Source organism: Aspergillus clavatus, genomic scaffold (genome assembly GCF_000002715.2).
Source record: "Aspergillus clavatus NRRL 1 1099423829736 genomic scaffold, whole genome shotgun sequence".
NCBI lineage: Eukaryota > Fungi > Ascomycota > Eurotiomycetes > Eurotiales > Aspergillaceae > Aspergillus > Aspergillus clavatus.
This window is the reverse complement of record NW_001517111.1, coordinates 227,131-249,394: the sequence shown is the minus strand read 5'-3', so window position 1 is coordinate 249,394 and position 22,264 is coordinate 227,131. Positions and strand designations below refer to the sequence as shown.

The 22,264-nt window shown below is 52.3% G+C and overlaps 10 protein-coding genes across 10 annotated transcripts, besides 9 other annotated features; 5 read left to right on the top strand and 5 right to left on the bottom strand.

Moving 5' to 3' along the window:
• Positions 1-79: 79 nt before the first annotated feature.
• On the top strand, positions 80-1,392 carry ACLA_057870 (pirin family protein; the record flags this gene model as incomplete). The annotated part of the gene is made up of 2 exons (XM_001276556.1): positions 80-104; positions 293-1,392. 2 exons carry the CDS (start codon positions 80-82, stop codon positions 1,390-1,392), a joined length of 1,125 nt encoding a protein of 374 aa, XP_001276557.1.
• A 540-nt stretch (positions 1,393-1,932) lies between these two features.
• pmt4 (dolichyl-phosphate-mannose-protein mannosyltransferase) lies at positions 1,933-4,458 on the bottom strand (the record flags this gene model as incomplete). Its single annotated transcript, XM_001276555.1, has 3 exons — positions 1,933-2,384; positions 2,456-4,100; positions 4,210-4,458. 3 exons carry the CDS (start codon positions 4,456-4,458, stop codon positions 1,933-1,935), a joined length of 2,346 nt encoding a protein of 781 aa, XP_001276556.1.
• A 639-nt stretch (positions 4,459-5,097) lies between these two features.
• On the bottom strand, positions 5,098-6,252 carry ACLA_057850 (uncharacterized protein; the record flags this gene model as incomplete). Its single annotated transcript, XM_001276554.1, has 1 exon — positions 5,098-6,252. One exon carries the CDS (start codon positions 6,250-6,252, stop codon positions 5,098-5,100), a length of 1,155 nt encoding a protein of 384 aa, XP_001276555.1.
• Positions 6,253-6,930: 678 nt separating this feature from the next.
• Positions 6,931-6,956: a microsatellite.
• Positions 6,932-6,956: a microsatellite.
• A 392-nt stretch (positions 6,957-7,348) lies between these two features.
• Positions 7,349-7,384: a microsatellite.
• Positions 7,385-7,705: 321 nt separating this feature from the next.
• On the top strand, positions 7,706-9,671 carry ACLA_057840 (putative MFS transporter; the record flags this gene model as incomplete). Its single annotated transcript, XM_001276553.1, has 4 exons — positions 7,706-8,692; positions 8,806-9,170; positions 9,336-9,435; positions 9,612-9,671. The coding sequence occupies 4 exons, from the start codon at positions 7,706-7,708 to the stop codon at positions 9,669-9,671; spliced, it is 1,512 nt and encodes a 503-aa protein (XP_001276554.1).
• Positions 9,186-9,210: a microsatellite.
• Positions 9,217-9,241: a microsatellite.
• Positions 9,218-9,241: a microsatellite.
• Positions 9,539-9,565: a microsatellite.
• Positions 9,672-9,944: 273 nt separating the features above from the next.
• ACLA_057830 (putative dynein intermediate chain) lies at positions 9,945-12,132 on the bottom strand (the record flags this gene model as incomplete). Its single annotated transcript, XM_001276552.1, has 2 exons — positions 9,945-11,072; positions 11,134-12,132. 2 exons carry the CDS (start codon positions 12,130-12,132, stop codon positions 9,945-9,947), a joined length of 2,127 nt encoding a protein of 708 aa, XP_001276553.1.
• Positions 12,133-12,487: 355 nt separating this feature from the next.
• ACLA_057820 (ATP synthase subunit e) lies at positions 12,488-12,943 on the top strand (the record flags this gene model as incomplete). The annotated part of the gene is given in 3 exon segments (XM_001276551.1): positions 12,488-12,508; positions 12,523-12,766; positions 12,873-12,943. The coding sequence occupies 3 exon segments, from the start codon at positions 12,488-12,490 to the stop codon at positions 12,941-12,943; spliced, it is 336 nt and encodes a 111-aa protein (XP_001276552.1).
• A 518-nt stretch (positions 12,944-13,461) lies between these two features.
• On the bottom strand, positions 13,462-14,240 carry ACLA_057810 (CSN8/PSMD8/EIF3K family protein; the record flags this gene model as incomplete). Its single annotated transcript, XM_001276550.1, has 3 exons — positions 13,462-13,733; positions 13,795-13,976; positions 14,044-14,240. 3 exons carry the CDS (start codon positions 14,238-14,240, stop codon positions 13,462-13,464), a joined length of 651 nt encoding a protein of 216 aa, XP_001276551.1.
• Positions 14,241-14,638: 398 nt separating this feature from the next.
• ACLA_057800 (dolichyl-diphosphooligosaccharide--protein glycosyltransferase subunit STT3) lies at positions 14,639-17,268 on the top strand (the record flags this gene model as incomplete). Its single annotated transcript, XM_001276549.1, has 6 exons — positions 14,639-14,768; positions 14,843-14,866; positions 14,980-15,060; positions 15,163-15,756; positions 15,810-16,941; positions 16,998-17,268. The coding sequence occupies 6 exons, from the start codon at positions 14,639-14,641 to the stop codon at positions 17,266-17,268; spliced, it is 2,232 nt and encodes a 743-aa protein (XP_001276550.1).
• Positions 15,110-15,135: a microsatellite.
• A 684-nt stretch (positions 17,269-17,952) lies between the features above and the next one.
• ACLA_057790 (uncharacterized protein) lies at positions 17,953-18,402 on the bottom strand (the record flags this gene model as incomplete). Its single annotated transcript, XM_001276548.1, has 3 exons — positions 17,953-18,044; positions 18,146-18,270; positions 18,389-18,402. 3 exons carry the CDS (start codon positions 18,400-18,402, stop codon positions 17,953-17,955), a joined length of 231 nt encoding a protein of 76 aa, XP_001276549.1.
• A 420-nt stretch (positions 18,403-18,822) lies between these two features.
• Positions 18,823-18,853: a microsatellite.
• A 392-nt stretch (positions 18,854-19,245) lies between these two features.
• ACLA_057780 (RNA-processing protein PTA1) lies at positions 19,246-22,064 on the top strand (the record flags this gene model as incomplete). The annotated part of the gene is made up of 8 exons (XM_001276547.1): positions 19,246-19,586; positions 19,725-19,890; positions 19,956-20,086; positions 20,150-20,353; positions 20,407-20,755; positions 20,811-21,643; positions 21,734-21,804; positions 21,865-22,064. 8 exons carry the CDS (start codon positions 19,246-19,248, stop codon positions 22,062-22,064), a joined length of 2,295 nt encoding a protein of 764 aa, XP_001276548.1.
• Between the last annotated feature and the right edge of the window lie 200 nt (positions 22,065-22,264).

The window sequence follows — 22,264 nt, the reverse complement described above, 5'->3', positions numbered from 1 at the left end:
AATCCACATGCAAGCAATTCTGCGTCCCCGAATTGGTGCATCATCCAAGCATCAGTCATGAACTAATAAGCATACGAAGATGGAGCTCAGATCGAAACCAAGGGGTATATAGACCGTAATGACTGACTAACCGCTGACAGCCTGGATTTTTTCATCCATCTCAAGCTTTCTATACTTTCTATAACTGCTCCAGGCTATTCTACAGCTTTCCTGCTACTGTACACTCTTGGGTATAAATAGCTGCCGTCTGCATCGATGAGAGTCCTTCTGTCTTTTCTAACTTGCATCGCAGCAATCTTCTTCTCGTATCAGTTCGCTTCGGAGTCTACTTATCTTCACAGCTTGAGATCGTTCATATCAGAGCAGCTTCCAGCTCGTTTGTCGCAGCACCTGTCCTTGCAAAAGAAGACAAACACCACCACAACCCCCAACCTCTACTACCTCACCACAGACTTTGAACCCATCGTCCTCCCAGTAACAGACATGGCCGTCCCACGCGCAATCCGCCAAGTGTTCCTTGCCATTGAGCAGGCCGAAGGCGCCGGCGCCCGTGTGCGCCGCTCCATCGGCACCGCCAAACTCCGCAACTTCAGCCCCTTCCTCATGCTCGACCACTTCACGATCGGGCGCGGCGCCGGGTTCCCCGACCACCCGCACCGCGGCCAGGAGACCATCACGTACCTGCTCTCCGGCGGGGTCGACCACGAGGACTTCGCCGGCAACCGGGGCACGATCGGACCGGGCGATCTGCAGTTCATGACGGCGGGCCGCGGCATCATGCACGCGGAGATGCCGCACGAGAACGCAGACGGCAGCCCCAACGTCGGCATGCAGCTGTGGGTCGACCTACCCAAGCCGCTGAAGATGTGCGAGCCGCGGTACCGCGACCTGCGCGCATCCGAGATCCCGCGCGCCGTTGTCGACGACGGCCGCGTCGCCGTCAAGGTCATCTCCGGCCAGTCGCACGGCGTCGACTCCGTCCGCGACCTGGCCTACACCCCCGTCTGGCTGCTCGACGTCACCATCCAGCCCGGCGGCCGCATCGCCCAGCCCCTGCCCCAGGGCTGGAATGCCTTCGCCTACACCCTTGCCGGCTCCACCGTCTTCGGCTCCCACGACGCCACCCGCGCCGTCAAGGAGTTCCACAACGTCGTCTTCGAGCAAGGGGGCGACTTCGTCGAGGCCTCCGTGCCCGACAACGCTGAGTCCGAGTCGCGCTTTATCCTCGTCGCCGGCCAGCCGCTCGACCAGAAGGTTGTCCAGTACGGACCCTTTGTGCTTACCACCGAGGAGGAGGTCTACCAGGCCATGGTCGACTACCAGACCGCGTCCAATGGCTTCGAGCGCAGCCGGGGCTGGGAGAGTGAGATTGGCAAGAGAATGACTCGCTAGGTCTGGAAGTGGTGGTCGATTTCTTGCATTGCATTGGCCTTTTCTTTTGTCGCAGCGATGGTAACTTGAGTCTTTGTATGTGATACTCCATGGAATGGCGTTCGTTAGATTCTGTATAGATTTTAAGACATGAATTCAATCGTGTGGTTTTACTGGTGCTTCACTTGTCCCATATACTATAGACTCGAAAAATATGAATCAAATTTTCATTGAATTGGAATGACACGGATATCAAGTACGAAGAAAGAACAAAAAAGTGTTGAATAGCTATGGACTCGAAGGTTGGGAGGAAAATGCACCGGCCACACTAATGTAGCTCGACCGCAAACATTACCCGAGAACATCATCTCTGGGAGAAAGAGAAACAGAACAAACATCACTTAACGTCATCATCCGCCATACGAATTGGACCACCTCCCTGGTCAACAAACCTACCAGGGAGGAAACCTCAATCCGCTAAAATCTCTCTATCTTACACGGTTGGGCTGCACAAATGCCTCGTCCAAAAGCGAGGCAGCGTGTAGTCTGTTTGAGAGCCATTTATTTGGCAAAATGCAGGTCATAGCCCAGCCACTTCCGCGAATTCACGCCCGCAACGTCCAGACCAGGAGTACCGTAGGTCAAGGGCGCGTAGAAGCAGAAGCCCCAGATGGTCACGCTCAGAATGACCAGGGTGGCAACCCACGCCGCAATGAGCGACTGGCGACCCATGCGCTCCTTCGCCGTGACGAAGTGGCCGGGGCTAGCCTCCGCCTTGGACTTGCCCGTGGGGTCATCCTCCTTGACAGGGCGAGGAACCGAGATCGGCTGCAGGTTGAAGATGAACTCGATCAGAGCACCGGTCACCATGGCAGAGGCAACATGAGCCGGCAGGTAATGGTGGAGGAAACGCTGACGACCCATCAACCAGAAGGGGAAATAGTGGGCGGCCCAGCAAAGGAACAAGAAGGCTGTGCTGTTGTACAGGCGCGAACGAGAACCCCGGCCCCAAACTGAAGCAAAGTTAGCTTAGGTTCAAATAAATATAAAAATAAAAATAGGGTGGAAGAGTTGCAAAACTCACTTTCTTCAAGGGCATCGACTCCACGTCGAAGAGACAACTGGTCAGCGCCAATGACACCGGCAAACACAGCCAACAGACTGCTGGCAATCCACCATCCAATTGGATTACCAAGGAAATAAATTTGCTCCCGAGTGTCGTTCTTGGTCCAGAAGCTGACACCACGAAGAAGGAAGGGCCACTGGAAAGGCTCGCTGGCGTACGGGTGGCTGCTGGTCAGGGCGTTGTTGTGGAAGAACATGGCGCGTTGCAGCTCAAGGTACTTGCGCCAGAAGGGCAGATGCTTGACCTGGCGCACCTCCTTGGAAGCCCGAGGGTTGCTCTCATCCAGCGACTCAATAGACTCGACAAACCAAAGGTTGCTGGACTGAAGAACGTTCTTGTTGCCGTTGATCTCAGCCTGCTTGAAGGCCCACTCCGGCAGCGGGTTCGTGTGAGTCCACATAGCCACCCGAGTGGGGACATGGATGAGTTTGAAATGGCTTGAAAGAGTGCGGAATTCCTGTTGAGCCTTGCCATTCTCGATCTTGATCTCGAAGAGCGTGTCGTTGTGACGCTCGCCATTGGCCAACTCGTGAGAGACGGTGGTGAATTCTTGGTTGGTGGGGTAGTAGGGAGACGCAACATCGTGGGTCAGGAGAACGGTATCGGTACCAACGTGGCGGAGTTGAATAATGTCGCCGTTCTTGACGCTGTGACCCTTGTCGTCGACACCAGGAAGAGGGACGGCAGGCAAAATCTGCCAGTTGTTGTTGGTATCGTTGAACGGATATCCGGTGACCTGCTGGCCCTGACTGGAAATACGTCCATCGTCGTAGCGCAGCGGATACTTCTCCCAGTGGCTGTGTAGCAGCACCTTGGTATCCTTGTGCCTGATCGTGATCGTGTCGAAGTACTCGATGCCGACGGACTGTGCTGCCATTGCGTTGTCACTCAGGGTTTCCTGGAACTCTGGGGTCATAAAATCATCACCGGGTCCGGAGCGCGTGAGAATGGCAAAGTGGACCTGGAACCAAAACAGGTAGAAAAAGATAGGCACAATGATGAGGGCAAAAGCGCGAGCGGCAAAATGCTTCCCCCAATGAACCATGCTGAGAGATCCCGAAGGGCGGTTGATATCCAACAAGTTCCACAGGTCAACCAGGACCGCAGCACCGATCGTGACAAACGTGAAGACGCCGACATATTTCGTAGAGATGACGCAGCTGAGACAAACACCGGTCAAGAGCAGCCACTTCCACCACTTCCGTCCAAAGGGCTCATGGCGCAGCTTATAGAAGCGGACGTAGCACAGGATGCTCAGGGCCATCGTAAGCACCAAGCTAGCATCGAGCAGAATCAACCGGTCCTCTCCGACATGGGCATTATCAAACAGCACAAGGCCAGCGGCCAACACACACGCTGGGAGGGAATATCCGGACTCCCACATGATGAGGAACACGACGGGAATGGTCAGAGCGCCAAGGGTGGCGGGCATGGCGCGGAGAGCAACGTAAGGGACTTTGTTGTCGATGTAAGAGTCGCCAATGTTATCAAACAAGAAGTGGCCGTCGTAACCAACCAGCCACCCCATCAACGCGAAGAGGAGCTTGCCGAACGGGGGGTGCACATCGAAGAAATAAGTCCGTTGTAGGTAGTAAGAAGCAAACTAGAATAAGAAAGAAAAAATGGATGCTCAATCGTCAGTTGATTTGACCAACAAGAAAAAGAAAAGAAAGAAACTTCGTAATCCTTCCGGAATTGACGGCTACACTCACCTTGCCAAAATGCACCTCGTCGAACACGACCTCATTAGGGTAGGATATCTTGTAGAATCGAGTGATAAACGCCAGGACGGTGAGGACGACTAAGGCCAGCCTATAGTCCCATTCCGACTGGCTTTTGGAAGCGACGGGCAACTTTGGCGAAGACAAAGGAGAGGAGGAGACATCGTCCGTTGGGACGGGGGGGTAGGTCTCCTTCTTCCCCCCTCTCTTACGAAGAGAGGACGAAGGAGATTGAGACATGATCCGAATGAAAAAGGAAACGAGGAAAGGAGCTCAGAGAACGACGAGTGATCAACTAATATACCTGGGACAAGGATCAGCCAACGGAACAGATGCGATAAGCCCACCATCGACAGATCGGCCATCAGATAATGATTAAAAATAACTTACAATAATGATGATCACGGAGAGCACATGGTAAAACAAGCAAAGGTTTGGGAAGAAGCGTGGGGAGAAGGGGAAAATCAATAGTAGAAGTAGTCAAGTAGCGACTTGGAAGTCGTTCGCTGGCTGGCGATAAACTGGATTGCGTGTCTTTATGGGGGAATTTACGCGGAACGGAACAAGACCAGCATCCGAATTTGGCATAAGTTCATCAGAGTGAGGACAAAAGGAGACTACTACTACGAGTATACTATACTAACTATTATTATGATTAGGAGCAATATTTATACAGAAGGAACACAACAATATAGGTGTGGTTCTTGTATCACATATCTCAAAAGCTAGCAATCTGGTCCTGACCAAATATGATATCCCAATCCGACAAACCCATGCAAAACCCGCCAAACGCTCAGAAAATGGTGAACAACTAAATCGAAGTAATATGTACAGGCTCCTAAGATTTATCACACAGAAAACATAATCAAGCCACGGGGTTTAATCGTCATGATCAGACAAATCCAACATCTCCAGTTCCGTCTTGACGAGGGACTGGAACTCGGCGCGTGAGATACCGGTGATCTTTGCCAGGCGGAATAGGCTCTTGATGTTCGAGCTGATGTGCTGCTTCACACCCACTTCACAGGCTGACTGGTTTTCTGCCTCCTGCTCCAGCTTTGCGATCGCGTCGGAGCTGGTTGAGGATGCCGAAGATGGTCGCGGATGGCTCAGCGACGCAGGGTGGGCCTGATCCGCAGATGCTCCATTGGCGGCATGGCTGTCGGGGCAAGTTGTTTCCTCCGCGTTCGAGCTGTCCACCTGCTGTCGCAGGAGACTGGCCAGCATGTCTCCGTTGAGGGAGGACGGACCCAACTCCGACTGCTCTTCCGATGGATCGTGGTTGTCCATGGCCGGCTGCACATCCGCATACCGGGAGAAATACGATGCCTCGGACGTGACCTGGCGCTGCAGGGACGAAACTGGATTAGGGGCGGGCGTTTTGACATTCGGGGTCCTTCCGGGAGTAGCATCGTATTGGGCCCAATAATCATCATCATCGTCCGCCTCTTCCTCCTGCTTTGAGTCCTGCGACGGAATCTGCTCGTTGTTCTCCGCTTCTCTAAGAGCATCCTCCACCAGCTGCTCCTTTGCCTGGGCGTTAGCCTCTCCAATCGACGATGACCAGACTCCATCGGTCTCGGCGCCACCTTCGTGAGGCATCAGCTCCGCCAGGCGCCAACCGGGACCCCCTCCTTCCTGGTCATTGGGACACCACAGATAAACCGTTTTCAGGCCAAATTCAGGCAGCAGCATCTGTGAGTGTAAAGTCTCTTCGTCCACCCGCTTGTACGCAATCGAAACGTCTCCCGGAACTTCGATCTCTCCTGAAACGGGGTGAGGCTCGAAATTCGCCCGGTCAACCAACGTCTGTAGATGCTCCGCCTTGTCTACATCCCAGCAGAGTAATCGTAGCCATGAATCGGTTGGAGAGGTGGAAACTGAGCTGAGGATCTGGACTCGCTGGCGAAGGATGGGGGATAGTAGAGGAAGAAGCGCTGGAGGAGGCCGTGTGGAGACGAAGGCCGTGGGGAGACACGCCAGAAGAGGCGGAAGCAAGGTGTGAGGATCAGGAGGAGAGATCAGTTCGACCATCTTGTCTGGGGATTGTCGATATTCAGGCTGTTGTTTGTTGTTTTGTTCACTATCAGTTCCAGATTCTTTTTTTGCTTTTGGCGGTGAAGCTGTTCAAGTGGGGTCAAACAATAAATATCTCAAATAGAAGAGATGAGTTTATATCAAAGGATCAGAGGATGACAGAAGAGTTGAGGATGTGAATTCGGGGAGGAAGAAATAGAGAGATATCTACGGAATAGATCAGGGTCCCATTTATTATTTCCAAACTTATCAAGCTAGATAAGTGATCATGAATCGTCAATCTACCCCATAATCCACAGGACTCCTGGAGAAAGTGGACAGCTCGTCCGCTCCCTTCGCCCGAAATACAGCACAACGTGGGTCATTCGAGCTCTGCGGGGTCACAATTCGGACCAGACTGGTAGGTGATAACTGGTAAGTAGATGGTCTGGGAAGCCAGGAGACTTGGAATTACACCGTTGAGGTGTTGAATGTTGGAGTCGGTGCTATCCAGACCAAGTATATGTTAAAAGACTGCTATTGATGTCAGTCCCGTGGCAATGCGGAAGATGTTGCTGTTTCTGTACTTTCTCCATATACGGAGAGAGTAGTAAGGATATATATATCTGTATGTTTATAGTGTACAGAGTAGAATATTCCTCTTTTTCCCCCTACCTTCGGAGACCAGCTAGCTGCATATATATATATATATATATATATATCCGAATCCTCACCATCATCATATTATTATACTACACTACGGGGTATTCATACTCTCTCTAAGCCACGACTACTGCAAATCACTTGAGATCATTCCTCTGCTCATAAGCAATTAGTTTTGAAAGTCCGAATCATAATCGCAATCTCCGAGTCCGAGAACCGACAAATGGAGTCTCTAATAATAATGGGTTGAGAAATGAAATCCGAGGATGAAGACTCCTTAACTAAATCATCGAAGCAATCATCTTCTTCGTCTCTCTCTAACCAACTAACTACTAGCAATCAATATTGATGATCATGATCTTAGTGATACTTGACAGACCAATAATGAACCACAGAAAGAGAAAAAAACAGTTGAACAATCAACGCAGCTTCGATCGGCTTCCAGAACCATTCAATAATCAGTCAATCAATCAATCAATCACTCAATAATGGATCTCGTAACCATCGCTGCGTGCTGACAATACTATGCACAATGTAACACAACGCTGTCGGAGCACGCGATACTCAGAAAATTCAAGATTCAGAACTGCTTGCATCTATCGTCTGGACTCTCCTCGGTCCGAATCCGTTCAGCTGTAAAATCCTCCGTCGGTTTCCTTTTATGGCACGACTAGGTACTAACTACTAACATATTCATTCTTCCCATGATGCATTGAAGCGGAATTCGCACCTTTTCTTTTGCTTCTCCGGGTCTATTCTCATCCCCCCCCCCTCCGCCTATAAACTGTGAACGATCAAGGAGACGGTGATGGAGCAAGATCACACTGCCACCAATGCTACTGTCGAAAAGAGGGGACTCTCCCCCGATATCATCCCCAGGGACGTCGGGATCTCCTCACAGGACGGTGACTCGGAAAAAGAACGTGCAGCTTTGGAGCGGCGCATTCGGCTCAAAGTAGACATCCGTCTCTGCACCATTGCCGGAATCCTGTGCAGTCTCAACCTCCTTGACTCGGGCATTCTGTCGTCCGCATCGGTCACAAGCATGTTCGAGGACCTCGATCTACACGGGTCGCGATACTCCGTCTCTATCTTCATCTTCACCATCGCCAGCGTGGTCGCCCAGCTGCCGTGTACCGTTGCCGTGCGCTTGGTCGGCCCGCGCCTCTGGTTCGCAATCATCACCTTCTGCTTCGGACTGATCACCCTCTGCACGGCGTTCATCCAGACGTGGAAGCAGATGATTGCCCTGCGCGTACTGCTGGGCTTCGCCATGTCCGGCATCTATCCAGGACTCACGTACCTGATCAGTACCTGGTACACGCGGAAGGAACAGCAACTCCGCTTTGCGTTTATGCAGTCGGGCGAAGTGCTGGTCCTGGCCACGGGCACCATCGTCAACTACGGCCTGAACAGGCTGGACGGCCGAGCAGGGCTGAGGGGCTGGAGGTGGATGTTCCTAATCCAGGGTCTCATCACCTGCGTCCTAGGCATCATCACCTACTGGTGGATGATCGACTTCCCCGAACGATCGCAGGACAGCTTCCGCTTCCTGTCCAAAGTGGAGGCGGAAATCGCGGCGCAGCGCATCCAGGCGGACCGCGATGATGTGGTGGCCGATCCGTTCTCCTGGCGTAAGATCGCGGTCAACTTCCTGGACCCCAAGATCTACGGGTTCGCGTGCATGTTCTTCCTGCTGAATCTGGTCTCGACCTCCCTGAGCTACTTCCTCCCCATCATCCTTCAATCGGGGATGGGGTTCTCCAGTAACCAATCGATCCTACTATCTACTCCGGTACGTCCCTTCACACCTTCACTCCAACTCCAACTCCCCCAGCCATCGAAAAAAAAAAGAAAAAAAAAACAACAACAACCAAACTCCCATCTAACAACACCCCCCACCCGTAGCCCTACTACTGGTCTGTCCTCCCCGTTCTCTTCACTTCCCTCGTCGGGGACACCTATCGCCTCCGCGGCCCGCTCATCACCTTCAATGCCCTCTGCGTGATCGCCGGCTTCCTGATGTTCGGCCTCCCGGCCTCCACGCACGTCACCGTCCGCTACATCGGGACCTTCCTCGCCACCGGCGCCTACGTCTCCAACTGGGCCGCGCTCAATGCCTTCATGGCCAACAACGTCGTCGGCCAGTGGAATCGCGCCACCACTGCCGCCGCCGTCGCGGCCTGCAACGGCCTGGGTGGCGTCGCTGGCAGCTATATCGTGCGGCAGAACGAGGCGCCGCTGTTCGCCACGGCCGTGTGGGTGTCCATCGGGTAGGTTTCCTTTCTCTCTCTGTCTCTCTGTCTCTCTGTCACTGTCTTTTTTTTTTTTTTTTTTTTTTTTTCCCTGCTGCTGCACGGCATCTGGAGCTGCAGGGAGTGGGATCGTCGCGTGGCTAGAAACTGAGTTGGTTTACTCACGTTTTTGTTCGAATGTAGCTCGCATATCCTCATGATCGCCATTGTGGGCGTCTTCACCGTCTGCTTCTATATCCGGAATCGACAGCAGGCTTGTGGCCAGCGGGTCATCCACGACAAGGTATGCGTTTATTCATCTCACCCCGCCTGGTTCCAGAGAGACTAATTGTGTCGCGACAGGTGGGATTCAGATATACCTATTAATTGAATTTTGTTCGTGGAGATTTTTTTCTTTTTCTTTTTTTTTTTTTGCCCGCTTCTGAGCTTCTGATGATTGTCGGATTATACGTATACCAGCCCTGCGGGCTATGCTTGAAAATGTTCATGAGCTTAATGATTCTTAGAAATAGATACTAATGGTGTTGGGTCCAATGATAGCATTCCGTTCTGTTTCTAAACCTCTTAGCTTTGAATACATGCATGCATACACGAACATGATTGTCCAGGGGGGGTATATGGTAAGTAAGTAAGGAAGGAAGGAAAGGCGCGTGCAAGAAAACTCGGAGGAGATGGAAGCCAGAGACAATTAAACCAGCCGAATGGAGCGGGGAAAGGATGCCAGTCAGGAACAATTTGCATTAGATGTCTGGGGGGCGTTGCCAATGACCAATGGGTAGGGGGTTGGCCTGCTTAGTTCGCGCGATCCCTCTGCTCTAATTTCCCTGCCAGGCGCTTCATCGCGGTCCATTCTTCTGCGGGCACGTCCTCGGGGGTGCCGCTGAGGCCCTTACCGACCTCGAAGATAGTCACGACACCATCCAGCCCGCCGGTTGCAATTCGTTTGCCCTCCCGCTCTTCCCAAGCCACCTTGTTCAGACTCCTGGTCAGAATACCGCCACGACCCCTGGACGGCGAGGTTCGCACGACGGGGACTTCGGTGTCCGTGCAGAGATCCCAAACCTCGAGGTTGCCAGCACCATCGACGAGGGAGAAGACACCAGGGCGGTGGGGCGACCACCGGGCATCGTAAACAACATCCTCGCGGTTGAGATCGAGGATCGGAGATACCACTTGGTTCGTGGCAATGGCCGCCGACGTGGCCGGTGCCGTCGTTGCGGGCGGCCGCACGCGCCAGAGCTTGACGCTCCAGTCCAGACTGGAGCTCAACATTAAGTCGCCGAGGTCGACGGGGCCCCTGGCAGGATGGAAGGCCGTCGACATGATCGGCGCGGCGTGGCCGCGATACGCGAGCCGCTGATCTGTACCCGCCTTGGCTCCCGCACGATCGTAACGGTGGCAGGGATAGATGCCTCCCTCTTCGGTGCCGACAATGAAGAAAGTCGGATCGGATTGAGGGAAGGACATGGTTGTCGGGGCCAGGTCTTCTGTCTTGGACGGCGGTGGTGTGGCCAGTTCCAGGTACTCCTGTGGCTGTGACAGCATATCAACTGTCCATCCGCAGACAACGCCGTCTGTAGACGCTGTCAAGATATTGTGCGCATTCTGTGTGCCGATAATGGAGATGCTGTACACGGGATGGGTGTGCCCAGAGCCAGTCAGGGGCGTCTTCTGTACTGGGGCACCACCACCTGCCCGTGACGATCGCGTATCCCATAGTAGGACCTGCCCCGAATACGAACCGCCGACAATGAGGTTGGGGTGGAAGGGCGAGAACTTGGCCGTTAGGATATCGGAAGTCGAGTGGAACACATATTCGGGGCGGGAGTGCAAGTGCTGGTTCCAAACTTGGACGAGCCCATCGGGTTCGTGAGGAGCAGAAGGATTCTTAGTGTATGCCGCCAGCACGAGTTCCGGGAACTGTGTGGACAGTCAGTCAGAGATCCTGCCAAAGCTCAACAGGACCAAAGGGGCCACTGACCTTGGGAGAGAAACTCAGATCACTGATCATACGTTTCTTGCTCCACCGTTCATCATAGAACTGACAAACCTCTCGGATACTCTTACGTTTTTTCCCATGCTCAACATCGTCTTCCAAATCTCCATCAATCCCCCCAAGCTCATAATCCGCCAACACATCATATTCCTCATCCAAGGCCCGCTCAATAACACGAGTTGACCGCTCCACAAAGTCCAGGAAGTCGTCTGAAGATGTGACCGCCTTCAGCTCATCATCATCCAGTGTGCGCAAGGGATAACGCAGGTTCGTAGACTCAGCCCCTGGGCCATCAACAGCCTGCTGTTGAGTGGCCTGTAGTTCCTCCTCAATCTCCTTGCGGAGCTTCCTCCTGATTTCCTCGTCCCGCTCGCGGCCCCTTTTACTGTGACGTTTGCTTGAACTTGTTCCATCTTCCAAGTCTTCTGTCTCTGATTCTGAGTCTGACTGGTGTTTTTTGGATTCGTCTGTTTGCACTCCTTTACTGTATGTGACAACTTCGGGTTTGGGTTCAGGGGGCGGCGGGGGTGCAGAGGAGGCAACGAAAGGCTCTGCCACATCGGTTTGAACGGCGATCGACTGATGAAACGCTCTTGTAGTAGGATTCAACGCTTCAGTATTATCTCCGCTCAGCTGGCTGGCGCTTAGAACGGAGTTCGGCCTGCTACCTCGTCGCGAGGGACCGTCGGCATGGCTAACAGAGGCGGATCCCGGACGATCGACAAGGCGGGAGATCAGGTCATCGAGCTCAGCTCTGCTATCGGAACGACTGGGAACAGGCGATACGATCTTCGTAGAAAATATAGAATCAAAATTTGTTCCGAACTTTTGACGTTGCGGGGCCTGCCATACCTCTGAAGCATCTCCGCTGTTGGCCCGACTCTGGGAGAATTCCTTCTGTCGCAACTCTCTCTGTCGTTTCAATTCGGCGAGTTTCGCTCTCTTCGCAAGAATCTCAGCTTTGCGTTGCTGCACGGATGACATGATGAAAGCAGAATCGCGCACAGAGGTCGACCGGACCTACTCTGTGCCTTTGTTTATCCAGGTCTTAGCGATTGTTATTTATATTTACATCGCAGCTTCGCGTTGGAACTACTCCGTTCCCGCAACCAGAAATCCGGGCTGGCGGATGACATAAGCGCTGAAGGGGCCGACGGGCCGGAAAAACTCGCGAACAGGAACTTCGTCTTGAACCAAGCCCTCTTGCAGTATCCCCAGTCCGATTGCCTGCCATTGACAGTCGATACCCTTTCAAACGGTCGCTCGGTATCCGACGTTCTATTCCATCTTTCTTTCGAGTTCTTTCCATCGCCGCTCCGGAGGACAGGATCTTCTCAAAATGGCCACACAAGGTGTTAATGTGAGTGCCCGCAGGGACCCGTGCTCACCCCAACATCCGCCCATATTGACTTGACGTCCGTCGCGCTGCAGGTTCTCCGTTATTCGGCCCTCGTTGCCGGTCTCGTCTACGGCTTCTACCACCAGAACTCGATCACAGCCCAGGCTAAGCAGGCCGAGGCTGGCCGTGAATATGCTCGTCAGGAACGTCTGATTGAGCAGGCCAAGGCGGAATGGAAGAAGAAGACGGCGCCCAAGGACAGCAAGACAGACAGTGGGGGTATGTATTTCATTACCCCGGCCTGGAATCAACTTATGTTGTCGCCGCTGGGACTCTCACGCAGCCGGCTTATTATGCGCGTTTGATACTAACTGGCGCCACACAGTCATCACGGATCCTAACGACAGCCGGTTCGACCTGGAAGCCTTCCTGAAGCTGAAGGCTGGGGAGCTATAGATTGGAACATGTCAAGGATACTCAGATATAGAAGGATCGGTGGTTTTTACCCTCGTGCGAAAAGCGTACCTCCCTAGGGTACAACAAGGATGGCTCAAGTCGGCCTCCGGCTATGTATTATTGTTTGGTCTAATTTCCCAATTTCGTGTTGCGAGCGAAAGGAATGATGTTTTTTTTTCAGTTGTTTGTCTCCTAACCTATAGACCTTTTTTCCGAGCCTTGTACATACCCTGGGGTACCGTGCTTCTGTACACTACAGTTGGGCCAGAAGAGCAAGAAAAATGCCGTACGCTATACCTGTCGCCGCTGATCCTTATATCTTTCCAGCATGCGTTGACCGGGTGTTCCGTGTCGGCTCTAAATGGTTCTGCGGTGTGTGCTCATAGAGAAGTGGAAAGCTATCGAAATGGGTCTCAAGGGTTGCCGGTCGCAACAGCTGATGCCGTCATTTCCCTCTTGATTGAGTTTATCATCTTAAAGAGTTTTGTTCATAATGTTCATTGATTTCCCATGCTTTCTCAACCCGAGCGTGTACCAAGTAGCGCCATAACCTCCCCCAGGTTGTTGGACAAGTGTCCGATCTGGTCCGCAGGCGAGATGATGGGCTTCGGGTAGAACAGCATGGTCTTCTCATCCCATGCCCACCCACAAGCAGTGAACTTCTTGATGATCGCGGGATCACCCTGCTTCGCGGCGGCTACATCGAGACCAAGGTAGTTTGCGGCTGCATCGGGCCGTATTGCTTCGTAGACCCTGCTGACTTCCTTTAAGGTCTTTTCTTGAAAATGCTCTAAACCAAAGAGTAAGAGATGAGTAGTCCCAAGCTCCGGGACGCAAGCTGAGCGACTTACGGTCGTATCGTTGTACTATTGGCTTCAGAGACTCTGGCCATGGTAGCTCCCTCAGGATGGTGTATACCTGCTCATACTTCCTCTGCCACACCGCCCGCAGAAGATTCAAGCAGTTCTGTAATGAAGAATCGGTGTGCGCTAAGTCCTGTGGCATCCGTTTCGTCATCGCACGAGCTTCGTAACTATTCAGAGCTGTGTTAGCCGTGACATGGGGACCCCCAGCGTGCTTTGGGCGAACGTGCAACTTACATGTCGTCAAGGAGGAGGTGGGAGAAGAAAAACATCGAGTAGAATAGGCTCAAGAGCTCTGTTTCTTTGCTATTTGGTGTTGATAGAAGACAAGCTTGAGCTTCATACTGTGCCAAGGTTTCATAAAGCTCAGAAGGTGTACGGGCGGACGTGAAGACCGCGGCCAGTTGCTCCTGAGAGAGAGGAGGTAAATTCATCGTTATGTATGGTGCGAGCTAATAAGAGCCTCTGCTCAGTTTCTAAGAACGTTGTCTATCAACCTGTTGAATAATGATAGATCGTTGATACAGTGCGGGGACAACTCGGAGGTTTCCCCAATATTAATTCGACTGTAATAATAGTACTACTACTACTGCTACTACGTACATGCCGCAACGCCAAGCCGCCCGAAGAGACCACCTTGCGAAGCTCTGCCCCCATAACTAAACTATCTATCTATTGTCTATTATTATTGAAAACCACGGAGTATTGTCGATTTCCATCCGACACTGACCTCCCTCTCATCAGCTGCAGAAGCAGATCGAGAGAGACTTCCTCTCTTTTCCGTCTTTCCTTGTCCTTCGTATTTTGTTTTTCTTTTCCTTCTCTGGCCATTATGGCCGATAAACCCATCGATGTTCTTCTAAAGGGCAACTCCGGCAGGAACACGCGCGGTCTTCTGCGGATTATCATCCTCTGTACCATTGCAGCAGCAGCAGTTGCCAGTCGTCTGTTTAGTGTCATCCGTAAGTGACGGAGGGAGAACCGATTGTATTGGAATGTCAATTGACCAACCATACTGATCAATTGCTTTGACTAGGTTTCGAGAGTATCATCCACGAATGTATGTATACAGCCAACCCGTCCGATGCCACCGTGCATGCGGCTTGCGAATACGCAACTCCCCAACACTTGCAAAACCTGATGGATGCTTATGGATGAATTCTGTCTATGCAGTTGACCCTTGGTTCAATTTCCGAGCAACAAAATATCTGGTGGAGAATGGCTTCTACAGCTTTTGGGATTGGTTCGATGACCGTATGTACCATCCCCGCCGTGGACGAAGGAGTTCATCATGGACGACTATCTCGCTATCTCTCGCTATCTCTCGCTCTTAGAACTAACGGGATACCTGTGCAGGAACATGGCACCCTCTGGGTCGTGTCACCGGTGGCACGCTCTACCCTGGACTGATGGTGACGAGCGGCGTCATCTACCACGTCCTGCGATTCCTCGCTCTCCCCGTCGATATTCGCAACATTTGTGTCCTGCTGGCGCCTGGATTCTCCGGGCTGACCGCGCTGGCAATGTACCTTCTGACCTGCGAGATGACTCCATCGCCCTCGGCGGGTCTGCTGGCGGCAGCTTTCATGGGCATTGTCCCTGGTTATATTTCCCGGTCCGTTGCCGGCAGCTACGACAACGAAGCCATTGCCATCTTCTTGCTTGTCTTCACATTCTTCTTGTGGATCAAGGCTGTTAAGAATGGCTCTATCATGTGGGGAGCGCTGACTGCGCTTTTCTACGGATACATGGTGTCTGCGTGGGGTGGTTATGTCTTCATCACCAACCTGATCCCTCTGCACGTGTTTGTACTGTTGTGCATGGGTCGGTACAGCTCCCGTATTTACATCAGCTACACCACATGGTATGCGCTGGGCACTCTTGCTAGTATGCAGATTCCCTTTGTGGGCTTCTTGCCGATCCGCAACAGCGATCATATGTCTGCCTTGGGTAAGCTTGCTCTCTCGCATGTCAAGGTGATCGTGAAGCTGACAACTTGCCAGGTGTCTTCGGCTTGCTTCAGTTGGTGGCCTTTGCCGAGTTTGTTCGTGGCTTCGTTCCTGGCAAGCAATTCCAGAGACTGCTCACCGCCATGATCATCATCACTTTTGGACTCGGTTTCGTTGGGCTCGTTGTCTTGACTGTCACCGGGGTGATTGCTCCCTGGAGCGGTCGTTTCTATTCCTTGTGGGACACGGGCTATGCTAAGATCCACATCCCCATCATTGCCTCGGTCTCGGAGCATCAGCCTACAGCCTGGCCCGCCTTCTTCTTTGATCTGAACTTCCTGATCTGGCTTTTCCCAGCGGGTGTCTATTTGTGCTTCCGCCAGCTCAAGGACGAACATGTCTTTGTCGTGATCTATTCGGTGCTTGCGAGCTACTTCGCCGGTGTCATGGTTCGATTGATGCTGACCTTGACCCCTATTGTCTGTGTCGCGGCGGCCATGGCTCTTTCGTCGATCCTGGACACCTATCTGGTGGCCTCTTCCCCTACCCCGGAGTCTCAAGCAGCAGCGGAGGAAGACGCTTCTTCGGAACCGCTTCGCTCTGCGCGAAAGCCGACAGTTGGGATCACCTCGTATCTGTCGAAGGCCATTGTAGCGGGCTCCATCGTCGTCTATCTGCTCCTCTTTGTTGCACACTGCACCTGGGTTACCTCGAACGCGTACTCTTCTCCTTCCGTGGTTCTGGCCAGCCGGATGCCCGATGGAAGCCAGCATATCATTGATGACTACCGTGAGGCGTACTACTGGCTTCGCCAGAACACTCCTCACAATGCCAAGGTCATGTCGTGGTGGGATTATGGCTACCAGATCGGTGGTATGGCGGACCGTCCCACCCTTGTTGACAACAACACATGGAACAACACCCACATCGCCACTGTTGGTAAGGCGATGAGCTCCCGTGAGGAGGTCAGCTACCCGATCCTCCGCCAACACGATGTTGATTATGTGCTGGTGGTATTTGGCGGTTTGCTGGGCTACTCTGGCGACGATATCAACAAGTTCCTGTGGATGGTTCGTATCGCGGAAGGTATCTGGCCCGATGAAGTCAAAGAGCGGGACTTTTTCACTGCCCGAGGAGAATACCGTGTGGATGATGGAGCCACTCCCACCATGCGCAACAGTTTGATGTACGACATACCCATGCCTCCTCTCTATCGTGCATCATCACTAATGTGGACCACAGGTACAAAATGTCTTACTACAACTTCAACTCGCTCTTCCCGTCCGGCCAGGCCGTGGACCGTGTCCGTGGCTCGAAGCTCCCCGCCGAGGGACCCCAGCTTTCGACTCTGGAAGAAGCTTTCACCAGTGAAAACTGGATCATCCGTATCTACAAGGTCAAGGACCTCGACAACCTTGGCCGAGACCACAACCAAGCGGTGGCCTTCGACAAAGGTCTCAAGAAAAAGCGGAGTATTAAGAAGAAGGGCACTCGGGTTCTGAGAACCGAATAGAGTGTAGGATTAAGAGGAATTGTTTTTTGTATGGTTAATAGCAAGGCGAGAGTGCCAAAATTATCTCTCCACCTGTTTAGCGTACCCTTTCTTCTTCAACACAGTATTTATTAGTCGGACGTCGCCGCGGGAGTCTCAACACGATCCGATCCGATCCTGTTTGTCTAGGCATTTCGCACCCTAAAGAAAGCAACCCTAACGATGTTGTCGATGGGGGCAAGGCAATGCATAAATCCCTTAACAACACTGCGGGCAAACGGGTTAATACAGAAGTAAAGGAAGAAAGGGAAGTGAGATGTATAATTCGTCTAAAGATGTAGCAAGTCCCGTGTCTTCGTCTGCGTTGCGTCTTCGGCCATGCGCCTAAGATTCCACTTGGACATCAACCAAGCCCTGGCGACGCGCTGAGGACGAAGTTGCACGCAAGGTGCCCAAGAAGAAGGCCATTGGACTCGCAGACATACGAGCAATGCTCCTAGAGAGCGTTGCGGCACGGAACGACTGCGACAAGCGAACCCAGTATAGCATGTACAGTGTAAGAATTGAATAAGTCACCCTATGCGCCGTACCCCAATACACCATAGCTGATACATAGATCAAACAGATGGGCCGTAACGGCCCGTAGAGATCCCACCCCCCATCCGTCGATATAGACCGAGCAGAGGAAAAGAGAGGGGGACATTTTTATTGCTTCTGCTGCTCGGCTTTGGCGGGGGCATCGGGGACCTTGACGTCGGAGAACTCATCCTGGCCAACGGCACGGATGGTGTATGCGTCTGAGATGATTTGCAGGTTAGTACAATACAAGAGTTGGGTCTTCTCGCCCTTTATCGGACATCGGAGATATCGGGACGGTAAATGCACGGGTTATACATACAGACACTAATGGTGAATGCGATCAAACCGAACCCGGTGAGAGCATTCTTGACAAGATAGGGGCGACGCGCGCGCAGAAGGGCAGCACCGGCGCGGTAGTCCTTGCCGTAGTACGTGGAGTTGAAGCTGCAATGAACGAAGATGGGTTGTTAGCGTTCCATCTGAAATGGCATGGGCTGACTGGGACTGAGGGAGCTGGGGAAGGAATCTGCCGGAGGAAGCGTTGCGTGGAGGGTGTACGTACATTCCTGCGGCCATTGTGCACGAGTAGAGTCTGATTAGTCAAATATGAGACGAATGATAATTGGAATCCAACGAAAGCCGATGTGAGTATGTACAGTGAAGCGAGAGTCGAGGATGATGGCTCGGTATAGGAAAGTGTTCGGAGGTAAACGCAGTCTTGGCGTTGTGGTGGTGGGCTTTTTCTGCCGGCAGAATCAGAAAGCGCGATTTGCTTGGAGGAGGGTCAATGTGGCCTTTTTCAATCCTGGGAAGTCGTGCCTTTTCCCTTTGAAAAAGGCTTACATGAGTATCGTAGTGCATATATTAATCTGGACAGTTGGAATAGTTTTTGATGCGCTTCGGCTGGGGTCTCATTATTGACAGACATCAATCGCCAGGTCGGCCAAACTCGCGTCCGTAGGCGGAGAGCAGAAACAACTCGCCGTCTGTTGAACTATCATTATCATCATCATCATTATCATCACCAACTGCCATCTTCATCTTTTCCATTTGAGCAGCGCACATCCATCTTCCGAACATTTGCAGGGTCGTAGAATTGCACCATTTTTCTGTTTGGAACCCATCTCCAGCCTCGAAAACAATCCCTATTCTTCTTGAGGGAGCCGGGTCATTTCATCGCTGGTTCGGGTATTCCAACTATTCCTTCAACGCGTTGTATTGAATCTGTCTCGTGAGCATTCAGTGGTCCACTGGATTGCGTGTCTCATGCCTGATCTGTTACAATTGCGATTCCCCTCCCACATTAAACATATCCGGCGTAGACAACACCAAGGAGATTGACACGCCTGTCCGACTTGCTTTTTGTCCATACACCCACCCCATTCTGGCTAGTTCCTCGAGTCGTTAAACGAAGCCAACATGGCGCAGGCTGCGGCGAATCACCTCGTCGAACAGATCGCCCAGCTCAATGCTGCGCGAAACCTTGTCCTCGGCGATGCCGCTTTCTACCCACAGATCGTGAACGGAATCATACCTATCATCGGTGCGCACGCGCGATTGGAACTGCGACGATGGGGATCGGAGTTTTTGGCAGAGACATTCGCCAGTCCTGCGTTGGCGGCGACCCAGAAGGAACAATTGGCACCAGTTGTGTTGCAGACAGCACGAGAGATCCTAGATCTGCCCGAGGGAGACACAATGGTCATGAAGCATATAGTGCAAATCGCAGCTAGCTTGTATCCGCTGGCTTTTAGGCACATGTAGGTTACAATGCTCTTCGCTTACCCCGGTGGATATCTTTCGAGAATCATACCTCGTAGATCCTCGCAGACAGAGGACAACCCAGTCAAATGCTGGTTACTTGGCGTTGCTTGCTGACAGTTGTGCCCCCAACTCAGAATCAATCATCCGCAAGACAGTGCATTATGGGAGAATATGACAGCCATCAAACAGGACATCTTGCGCCGATGGGACACCTCCCCTTATCCAGTCAAGATGTGCTGCATCAAGTTTGTGCAGCGAGTCGTCCAGGTCCAGACACATGGCCCCATAGCAGACCCTAGGGTATGTGTCCATTTGTTTCTTGGGTGTCTCGATAGGCAGACCATGATTGAGCTGACAGCTCCTAGCGTCCCGAGCAAAACGAAACTTCCCTGGCCATTGTTCCTAAGAATCATCCCGTCTTAACTCTTCCCCATTTGGAAGCGGAAGCCTCTGGCCTGCTCGATAGGCTGTTGTCTGTCTTCCAAGAAGACGCAAGGTACCGTTCTCCTGTCCTTGTCCTGTCATAGGAACCTGATCTCGCTAATGTTTCTCCATTTAGCGATCCAATCCTTGTTAATGCAACGCTGAACTGTCTGGCGGTGCTAATCCGAAGTCGCCCATCCATTGGAAACAAGATTATCAACACTATCCTCAATTTCTACCCTGCGAAGCAAGTGCGCCCCCCGATGACACCCACCACCCGAGTCAGCGTTAAATCGATGGAACGCACAGCCCGTGCGCTTTTCATAAATGTCATGAAGAGGTGAGAAATTGCAGTCGTTCTTGGAATTGGAACACAAGCTGATCGTTCACCAGAAACCCCAATCATCCACTCGCGGGTAGAATGCAGCAGCACATCGAGCGACTCATGCAGTCCCGTTTGGAAATCGTCGATGACGCTTCACGGAAACGTGGACTTCCCGCCGAGCCGACAGATGGCCTTGACAATGCCAAACGTGTCAGACTTGATGCTCAGACACCCCCAGTCCTCAAAGTGCCCCCACTACCTGCTGGCCCCATCAGTTGGGCGCAACTGTACACATTGACCGAGGACTCGGGGCTCTCCTCATTTGATGTGAATCAACTACCCGCCGATCTCCTTGTTAAGATCGCGGTCCCTGTTCTAGCCAGGGTCGACCAGTTTGCATTGACTCAAGCTGTGGAAGTACGTGATCTGTGAGGCACTTCAATTTCAATCTATTACTAACATATGATCACAGGCTATCAGAACACGATACAAGACTCTTTGTCAACAGCAGGCCGCGAGGCCTCCAGTGGCAGTGGCCGAGGAGGAAGACGATGACTATGAACCGGAATATCAGCCTATGGATGCGTCTGCTGCAGCTGCCGAACAGCCAGAGACAATATCTGCTGAAGTGGCAGATTTGCAACCGGACCTAGTTTCTCTTGGCCCATTCGTATTACCACAGCCTCCACCTCTGACCGAAGATGAGGCGAAAGAAATTGGCCGCAGCGCAGTAGGAAGGGTTTTTGAAATGGTGACTGCAACTGCGATGGCCCCGAATCCGGCGAAAGGGAAAGGCCAGCAGCACCTGGGCTTTTCCAGGTTGGCCGGCAGCACTTTTGATCGGGATGCTTGGGTGACCTTACTCGCCCGACTCGCCACAAGAGCTCCTGCCGGGTTGGAAGTTGACGACAAGAAGTCCGAGCAAAACGTACCGGCGAGAAGAAACCCGACGATATCCAACTTCATCCGAGAATCATTATACCGGCACATCCTCGAGGACTTTAGAGCGCGGGTTAATGTGGGAATCATGTGGTTGAACGAAGAATGGTACAATGACCGAGTTCAGATGAAGTATGCCGCCTCTCAGAGGACCGAGGAGGATGAGGAGGTCTCTGTGCTGCTGCACTACGATACTTGGGTCTTGCGACTTCTTGATGGTTTTCTACCATACTTGGACTCGCGAGATACTAAGATCTTCATTCGATTCCTAAGCGAGATTCCAGAGGTGACGATTCCAATCACGAAGAGAGTGGCTAGTCTTGCAAAAGACCCTGAACGAGTCAATCTTTGTGTTCAATCCCTACTGTAAGCGCCCACTTGCCGCATTCCTCATTTCCTCTCCTGCGTCTACTCTATATTGTCAGTGGTGAGTCCATGAACTAACCGGCTGCTCAGGTATCTCATCATGTTTCGCCCTCCCGCACGAGAGATTTGTCTGAACGCCTTGGAGGATGTCTACAATACTTGTAAGTGTCACCTTTCCGCATCTGCCTCAATTCCACCAAGCTCACCTCCATTTTCTTCAGACGAGGAATCGAGACCAGCTGCGGGTAAAGTCTTGGCCAGATGGCGGCCGCAATCTATAGAACAACAGCAGCCACAACAACCGCCACAACCGGAGCAGAAAACTCTACCGAGCCGTATAGCGGCGGCAGAGGGCGATGCATCCCTGACAAATGGCGGTGGGCAAGAGCAAGCTCCTGCAGCCTCTTCAACACCGGAATAAACATCCACAGACAGATCTGCCGTTTGAGTCAGCCTGCAGCCCTCGATGACATTTGATTGCCAATGTATGAATAGATTATGCAACTGGAAGGATGCTTGTGATTTGTTCCTTTTTAATGCACATGATACCTTGCGGGTTTTCCTATTATTTTTGGTATGCAATGTGTTTTGACTTGACTTAATATGCACAATCTTACATAC